General features: G+C 40.1%; 1 protein-coding gene across 1 annotated transcript in view; it reads left to right on the plus strand.

Annotated features, from left to right (window-relative positions):
• UGDH (UDP-glucose 6-dehydrogenase) overlaps positions 1–10,000 on the plus strand; it is a 293,962-nt gene that overhangs the window by 62,072 nt on the left and 221,890 nt on the right. Inside the window, exons 3-4 of the mRNA XM_044063569.1 lie at positions 2,202–2,303; positions 2,398–2,598. Coding sequence (XP_043919504.1) covers positions 2,202–2,303; positions 2,398–2,598 — 303 coding nt within the window. The remainder of the gene's footprint in view (positions 1–2,201; positions 2,304–2,397; positions 2,599–10,000) is intronic.

Consider the following 10,000-nt stretch of genomic DNA (forward strand, 5'->3'; position numbering starts at 1 on the left):
GCCTCATTCCACCAGAGCTGCAGCCACCTCAGCAGCCTTTCTCAGGGAATACCAACCACAGACATTTTAGAGGTGGCTACTTGGAGTTCAGTGCACACCTTTACAAAGCATTATCATCTGCCACTCTACTCTAAATCCAGGGCAGGCTTTGCCGCTGCATTTCTGCAGGGCCTCATAGCCGCTCCTACTGCTGTATAGCTGCAGTCTCCCATCCATAGCTTTGGGCTGTACCCAAATGTAATGACTGCAACACTGAAACACGAAGAACATAGTACAGTTGTGTACACTTACCATAAATGTAGATGTTTGAGTGTATTCACTGTTGCAGTCCAGGTTACCCACCCGCCTTCCCCCCTTTTTTCTTTTGGATCTTATCTGTCCTTCTCTGATTTATACTACCTATGTGGTGTATTTGCTTATAGTTGAAGGTAAAATGTATATTGGTGTATTTCTTAATGTATATATAAAGTTTGGCTACCCTTTTTGGGGGCACCTGACATTTGGGGCAAGAAAAAACTGAAGATAATGGTGTCGGCTGCTTCTTTTATACCCCTGATGACCTGACGTCAGGGAAGTGGCGACAGCAGGTGACGCAGGACCCAAGACTTTGGAATTCAGGCTGGCTGAGGGCAACCTGCCAGCAGGGTTACCCTATTGTAATGACTGCAACAGTGAATGCACTCGAACATCTACATTTATGGTAAGTGTACACAACTGTCATATATATATATATATATATATATATATATATATATATATATATATATATATGTATGTATATATGGGTCTACTTCACATGGCCGACAGTTCATTTGATCGACTTTCATTTGGTCGACAATTCATTTAATCGACAAGCAGTTTTATGTGGGGGGGGCTTTGACCCCCCCCCCCAATGTGGGGGGCTGTGCCCCCCACACCCCCCCTAACTAAATATATCAACTCCAGGGTCGCACAACATTGGGGAGGGGGGCAAATCTGCCTGTCGACCATATGAATTGTCGACCAAATAAAAGTCGATCAAATGAACTGTCGACCATGTGAAGGGGACCCATATATATATATATATATATATATATATATATAATCTATATATGTGTGTGTGTGTATATATATATATATATATATATATATATATATATTTATATATTTATATATAATCTATATATGTATATATGTATATATATATATATATATATATATATATATATATATATATTCTATATATATATTCTATATATATATTCTATATATATATATGTATATATATATATGTATATATATATATATATATATATATATATATATATATATATATATATATATATATATATATATATATATATATATATATATATATATATATATATATATATATATATATATATATATATATATATTATATATATATATATATATTTTATATATATATATATATATTTATATATATATATATATATATATATATATATATATATATATATATATATATATATATATATATATATACTATAAACTATATATATGATATAACTAACTTATATTACTTTGTAATGAATAATCGACACATGGTATAACTAAATTGTATAGATTACTTTATAATGAATAAGCGACACTAAAATCATTGCAAAAAAGTAATTGTAACTCTGAACCAATACGTTACATTTATTTATTTTTTTATTTATTTTATTTTACATTTGTTGACCGGGAAAGTCCGACTAGGTTCCATAGATCCTGTTTTCAGCGGAGGCCCGGGGAGAACATTTACAAAACAACTTTTTATGCGGGGGAGGGGCTTTGCCTCCACAAACCCCAAAGTAGAGGCTGCACCCCCAACAGCTCTCAAAATTAAATATACTAACTCTAGGGTTGCGCAAACTCAACAAAGGGAAAAGTACCTTAAATTATGTAATGGTTGATGTAAACAACTTCGATCATTACAGAATTTCATGAACTGTACCAGAAATGGGAAATGCAGGTAGTGATAGTTCATATAGCACTCGTATGTGTGTAGACATACTGTGTGTGTTTGCATTTCTATAATATCTAATGTAGTATTTTCTGACACACACACACACACACACACACACACACACACACACACACACACACACACACACACACACACACACGTATGCAGTCAATCATGCTTGCATATATTTTTATTTGTCATCATTTTGAATAAAATTCTTTTGTCTTCATAGCCTGGACTGCAAGAAGTGGTTGAATCCTGCAGAGGAAAGAATTTGTTTTTCTCCAGTGACATTGATGCAGCCATTCGTGAAGCAGATCTTGTTTTTATATCTGTAAGTTTTCAGTTTCTTATTCTTAACTTGATCAGTGTTATTCTGTGCTGTAGTAATTGAATTTCATTGTGCATTTATGTGATTGTGTCTTCAGGTTAACACACCAACAAAAACTTTTGGCATGGGTAAAGGTCGTGCAGCAGATCTGAAGTACATTGAAGCTTGTGCTCGGAGAATTGTGGATGCTTCAGAGGGATATAAAATTGTCACTGAAAAAAGCACAGTACCAGTGAGGGCTGCAGAGAGCATTCGACGTATATTTGATTCCAACACAAAGCCTAACTTGAGCCTTCAGGTAAGAAATGGAGTTTGAATTTTATCTTGAAGTTTTCTATACTGGTCATAATTATTAAACAATCCGTAGTAATGAATTCGGAGAATACAGCTGAAATTGTGGTATGTAAATTTGAAAGAAATGGAGATGTTATCCTTAGGAGATGAAGATTTTCAATAATTCTCAGTGAAGAAAAGTGATGAGGGTAAACAGATTTTAGGTGGAAGTAATCTTAATTCAGATGTTCTTCATGTTTCACTGTTGCAGTCCTCACATTTGGATTATCCTGCCAGGGGTAGCCCTCAGTTGGCCAGAATGCCAGAGGCTTAGTATTTCTGCATTGGTTGCTGTTGCTCCAGGACTGACATCAGGTCGTCAGTGGTATAAAAACAGGCAGCTGACACCATTACATCAGTCTTACTTGGCGATGAGCCCGAAGCAGAAGCAGTTCCTACGAGTGCCGGTCGGCCGCTACCTGAGTTTTTGTTTCTGAATTGAAGTTGAAGTCTTCTAAAGCTAAGTGCACAATTGTCTCCCCTGTGAAAAGCAAATACCACATAAACTTCCATTCTTACTGCGTCACCTGTTTAGGCTCAGACCATGATATCCTCCGCTGTCGCTTTTGTGCTTTGTTCAATGCCAGAACTCTACATCGTCGGGCCCTTATTGCAGCTAGATATTTTTGCTTTCAGTCCTGGAATTCCTATATGGCTTTGGTAAGCCATCCGACTACCGATCTTCCAAAAAAAAGTAAGGATAAAGACAGAGATGAACCGGCCAGGTCCAAAACTGCCATCAACACTTCCGTTAAGATAGTTATTAGTTCTCCAGTCCTCAGTGAGGTGCTTTCACAGCCCCTGATGCCTGCTTCTTTGGATTCACAGACTGCTACCGAGACCCTTTCGAGTCCAGCATGCCGTGAGACTCTTCTTCAACTAAGGATCCTGCGGATGTCTCTAGGGTCCAGAGCCGCTGAGCATGCACCGGCTTCCGAGGTTGTACTTCGCACTACAGATAATCGACACAGACCGACTTATTTCACGTCTTCAGTTCTTTCGAAAACAACCAAGTTTCTAAGGTCCAGGGTAAGAAACCTACCCAAAAAAATGACAACCCAGGCTCAGGCACCTGCTTCCTTGCCTCAGTCTCAAATTCTTAAAATGGCGGAAGACCTTATAATGCTTATTAGAGGAAGCCAGCCTACCTCTTCCAAAAGAAAAAGACTTGTCCCCAGTAGTTTTATCTGAACAGGAGTCCGATGACTCTCATGCATCTGAGTATGAAGATATGCAACCCCTCTCTGCTTATGAGGATTCTCATGCAGAGGAATCCATCCCTTCAGCCTCTCCACCCAAGGACTTTTCCTTTGGGGAAACCCTACATACTTTAAGGGAGCATTTCCAATGGGAATGTCAGGACTATCCTCAGTCAAAAAAGAGACTTTGGGAATTCTTAGCTCTACCACAGCACAGACCTCTGGCCATTCCTCTTGTCCTAGATGTTGTGGATGATGTTTTTATGGAATCCAGTCGGACTCCTGGCACCCTCCCTCCAGCTCCCAGGAAACCTGACCAGTATTGGAGTCCCTGACTCTCACAAATTTATTTTCAAAAGTCTTACTGCTGACCTCGAGGTCATCTCTCAAGGACCTAAAGGAATCAAAGAAACGTCAGCTAAGAATCCCACCCCCCTCTGATAGAGCTTCCCGAGCATTAGACAGATGGGGTAAAAAAGTATACACCTCTGCTACTCTTGCTATTAGAGCATTAAATTGTCAGTTCCACATGCTGAAATATTAGCACCATACTATGGAACTCCTCAAACAAAAAATATATTTTCCTGCTTGTGCAGAAAGTAGAGAGTTACAAGAGTTCATGCATTCTGCAAGTCAAGTAACTAAGCATACCTTACAATGTGGTTTTGATGCCCTAGAAGCATCTTGAAGGGCAGCAGTCACCAGTTCAGTCATTAGAAGGCATGCGTGGCTTAAGGAACAAACCTTGCCAGACCATGTCAAATCCAAATTATTGGATACACCCTTGAACAAAGACAACTTATTTGGCACCAAGGCAGAAGAGGTCTTAAAACAGATGGAAGAAAAAGCAAAATCTAAATCTATGCAGACAGTTAAAGACTTCTTACAGGTCCAGCAACCGAGGTTCAGTAGGCATTGCCCCTCCAAGCACTGGTCCTTTCCTGCCCCTCCAGACCAGCACAGCCCAAACCCAGGGGAAGCAGACCCCCCAGACAACAGCCCCAGAGAATGCAGAGATCTAAGCAATTGAGTTCCTCCTCCTCCTCAAAACCAGGGAGTGCAAAGCCACGCCCCTATGGTAAGAAATCACAATGGCTTTACATTTCCACCCCCTCCCTCTGCCCACCTGCTCATGCCCCTAGAATGAAAACTGTCCTTCCACGCAGGCCACTGGGCCACCATTACCAACGACCACTGGGTCCTCAACATAGTGTCCCAGGGATACAAATTTTATTTCCACACTCTGCCAACCCCAAAAGGGTTCCCAGATCTTCCTCCAAACCAGTGGGTAGAGGCCAAAAAGCAAGTCCTTTCCCTGCTCTCCATGAGGGCCATAGAGCATGTTCCTGCAGAAAAGATAGGCCAAGGTTTCTACTCCAGACTCTTCCTGTTACCCAGAAAAGAGGGCACATAGTGCCCCATCCTCTATCTATCCATTATAAAACCTTTCTGGTGATACCAACATTCAAAATGCTCACCCTCCAGCAGCTTCTACCTATGCTTTCCAAGGATGTTTGGTTAGCCACCCTAGAACTAAAAGAGGCCTACCTCCACATCCCAATCAGGGAATCACCCAGGAAATACCTACATTTCAGGGCATAATCTATGCACTTTCAGTTCTCTGCACTTCCCTTTGGCTTATCTGCTGCTCCCAGATTTTTCGCAAAATGTCTGGCTCCCGCCATTGCTTTTTGCAGAGAAAGAAATAATTCAAATTCCCCCCCTACTTAGACAACTGCCTGATTCAGGCAGATGCTTCAGCACCTGACCTTTGTAAAGGACCTACTGACCTCCCTGGGGTATACTATCAATGAAAAGAAATCAAAACTAGTCCCCACACAAAAAAAATGTATTCCTGGGAGCAAGCCTGGACACAGCATCCCAGATGGCATTCCTTACTCCTGAAAAACGAGCCTACCTGACAGGCTACTTCTCTCAACTAGCCACCAGTTATCTGCAAGGAAAATCCTGCAAGCTCTAGGGTTCATGGCCTCTTGCATTCGCCAGACTGCATATGAGGAAACTACAATGGCACTTAAAAAGCCTTTGGTGCCAGCACTCTCAAGACATGGAAACTCTCTTATACCAGTGATACCTTGTTTAGGGAAAGATTTTATTTGGTGGGCAGCAGCATGCAACCACAATAATGGACTTCCTTCTCACTACCCCACGCCACCCATACCCTCTCCACAGACACATCAGACTATGCCTGGGGTGCTCACCTAGATGGCAGGTGCATTCAGGGCCAATGGGGCCCAACTCTAATACATCTGTACATCAACCTAAAAGAGATATTAGCTGTTCAGCATGCCCTGACAGCATTCAGACCCCCTACTCTCCCCGGGGCCTCTACTTATCAAAACAGACAACACCACAGTGATGTGGTTTATCAACAAGCAGGGAGGGACTCACTCTTATATTCTCTGCAGGCTCGCTATGACCCCTTGGCACACAACTTCAGCCATGCAACTACACCTGTTAGCACAATTCCTGCCAGGCTGTCTAAACTCACTGGCAAACAACTTAAGCAGAAACCTGCTAGACCTCAGAACCTTCACCCTAGTAACCCAGAAATGGGGCACCCCGAAGGTAGACCTCTTTGCCTCCCACTCCAATCCGCTCAGCAAATTCTGCACCAGGGAACCTCACAGCAAGGCCTGGAAAGTGGCTGCTCTATCCTTCTAGTGGGTAAACCTCTTGATCTATGCATTTCCCCCTCTACCTCTCATTTCAAGGGTACTGCTCAAAATAAGGGAGGAAAAATTGAAGACAATCCTGATTGCCCCAGACTGGCCACACCAGCACTGGTACCCACTGCAGTGCAGCCTGTCACCCCTGCCACCATGGCACCTACCTCAGATCCCAACGCTCCTTACCCAGAGGAATGGAGAATTCATGCATCCCAATTGCAGACCCTCAGTCTGGCTTATCCCTGACCTCTCCTCAAGCTGCCAGCCTAAGCAAGCAAGTTCTCGATGTTATACATGAGGCCAGACACCCCAGCACTAGAAAATCCTATGCTGACAAGTGGAAAAGGTTTTGCATCTGGTTCCAGGCTAAGGGAGCCGGAATGGCACAGCCCTCCCTACCTCTCATCCTGGATTACCTGGCAGACCTACTACACAGGGTTCTATCCTTCCCTTCTGTTAAAATTCATGCCTCGGCCATCTCTGCTCACTTCAGCCCAGAGCCACTGCTATTCTCACACCCTCTCAACAAACCATTCCTAAGAGGTGCTAACAACTTAAGGCCACCCAGAAGAGCTCCTACCCCAGCCTGGGATCTTAAGTTTGTTTTGGAAAAACTCACCCTGCCCCCCTTTGAACCTGCAGCTTCAGCAGAGTTAAAATTTCTCTCTTGGAGGACAGCCTTGCTTCTGGCCATCACTTCAGCTAGAAGAGTATCAGAGTTACAAGCACTTATGGCTGTGGAGCTCATCATTATTTTCCATGCTGACAGGGTCTCCCTCAGGACTAACCCATCCTTCATGCCTAAAGTGGTGTCCAGTGTGGCTGTCAACCAATCCATTAATTTACCCACCTTTCTCCCTCACCCACAAGATAAGGGGGAAAGGATTCTGCACTCTAGTTGTGCACATACAGCTCAGATTCTACCTGGACAGGACTAAATCTTTTAGAAAAACTGATCAATTGTTAGTCAGCTTTGCTGCAGGAGCAGAGGGCAAGGTCATATCCAAACAAGCAATGTCCAAATGGATAGCACACTGCATCCATTTCTGCTACAAGCAACATGGGAAACCACCCTCAAAGGTGGTCAGGACACATTCCACAAGAGCAAACTCCACCTCTGCTGCTTTTCTCAGAGGGGTCCCCCACCAGGGACATCCTGGAGGCTGTAACATGGACATATGTTCATACCTTCACCAAGCATTACCACCCGCCTGTCTTCTCCAAATCCAGGGCAGACTTTGCCACCACAGTCTTGTAGGGCATCCTAGCCAACCCCCAGTCTTCTTGCCTGCCTCCACCCTTGTCTTCAGCTTTAGGAATCTACCCAAATGTGATGACTGCAACAGTGAAACACAAAGAACATAGTAGAGTTGTGTACACTTACCATAAATGTAGATATTCAAGTGTATTCACTGTTGCATTCCTGGTTTCCCTCCCTCCATCCCCCTTGTCTGTCTCTGTCTGTCTCCTTACAAGGACATTTTGGTATTTACTTTCTACTGGTGGTGTTACTTCACCATAACCTAGCTCCCTATTGGGGGGCTTCTGACAGGGCAAGAAAAACTGATGCAATGGCGTCGGCTGCCTGTTTTTATATCACTGACGATCTGACATCAGTCCTGGAGCGACAGCAACCAAAGCGGAAATACTAAGCCACTGATATTCTGGCCGACTGAGGGCTACTCCTGGCAGACTAACCCAAATGTATTGACTGCAATAAAATAAAATAAAATAATATTAAATAATATTAAAATATAATTTTAATTGCAATGACGAAACACAAGATACTATAGAACTTTATAGAATCGTCATTTACTAGATGTTATTATTACTGTGTATTGTTGTTCAAGCTCCTCTAAACTAACCAACAGGCTTCACAAAAACAAGGTCCACTCTACCTAAATATGATGTAAAACTACTCTATTCTTTATCTGGCTAGGTTTTTAACCTTAAAATACACATTATAGAGCTCATTTCATTTATGCCTGGATATTGGCAGGCATTCACTCTAAGTTGCCAGAGGAGTTCATTTCTTTCTATTTTATTTTACCCTATTCATTCTGTATTTTATATTATATGTACGATTGTACTGTTTTAGACAGAATGTTCAAGGTTGGCAGGTACTATTTGAGTTTCAGTGAATAAGTGTTTTACATCTTAAATGATTTTGTTCGAGTGGAATTATACACTTTATGTATAGTTATCAACATTAGAAACTTTTTAAAGAAAGGTTTTTAAAAGTGGTAGAAATTAACCATATGTGCTTATGGATGTACTATTTACTTATCATTATCAAAAAGAAAAACAAAAATGTGAGTATTTGTACCACTTTAAGGTTTAATTAGAACATCACGTGATTTGCCTTAATATATTTAAGACATTTGATGTAGAAATTTACAATTGCTTTCTGAAGAAGTTGGGATACTATCTTGACGAAAAGTGGATTTTATTCTTGTACACTTAATATTAAAATTAAAGGATTTTACAGCTTATATGCAGAACCCGTGTTTTGCTGTATTCGAGTGGTTGTTACTTTCTATATTTTGGTTCTCTATATATGTATATACACACGTGTGTGTGTGTGTGTGTGTGTGTGTGTGTGTGTGTATGTATGTAATATATATATATATATATATATATATATATATATATATATATATATATATATGTGTGTGTGTATATATATATATATATATATATATATATATATATATATATATATATATATATATATATGTGTATATATATATATCTATATATATATATATATATGTGTATGTCTGTGTGTGTGTATGTATATATATATATATATATATATATATATATATATATATATATATATATATATGTATGTATGTGTGTGTATATATATATATATATATATATATATATATATATATATATATATATATATATATATATATAATGTATGTATATGTATGTATGTATGTGTGTGTGTGTGTGTGTGTGTGTGTGTGTGTGTGTATATATATATATATAATGGGCACAAGAACGAATGCTAGTAAAACCAAAAGTTAAAAGATCAAACCATCATATTTTGTAATGTAGCAGGATAAGGCTAAAGTGGATGGAGTTTTTAAAGCTACAGCAACACTTCTTAAGATGTGATAACATCCACAACTGCATGTACATTCTTATGAGTAATGCCAACAAACCAGCTACCTTTTTTTTTTTTTACATTTATGCAGGGGGGCAAGCCCCCCGCAACCCCCCTTCAAATTATATATACCAACTCCGAGATCGCACAGACACACACACACAAACATTTACATACAGCAAACCCAAGATAATTGTGTTTCAGGGTGAACATTAATAAAAATTCCTTTAAAGTGTTGCTCATTTTGTTTTACGGTGTTACTGTCAAGCTTTTGCTCTGGGAAGGTCTGACATTACATTACATTATAGGGATCCAGTGTATTATCTTGGTCAACTAAAATGCCATCTTTTGGAAGAAAGA

The sequence above is a fragment of the Protopterus annectens genome, chromosome 2.part1, assembly GCF_019279795.1.
Source record: "Protopterus annectens isolate FY-2018-M chromosome 2.part1, PAN1.0, whole genome shotgun sequence".
Classification (NCBI taxonomy): Eukaryota; Metazoa; Chordata; order Ceratodontiformes; family Protopteridae; genus Protopterus; species Protopterus annectens.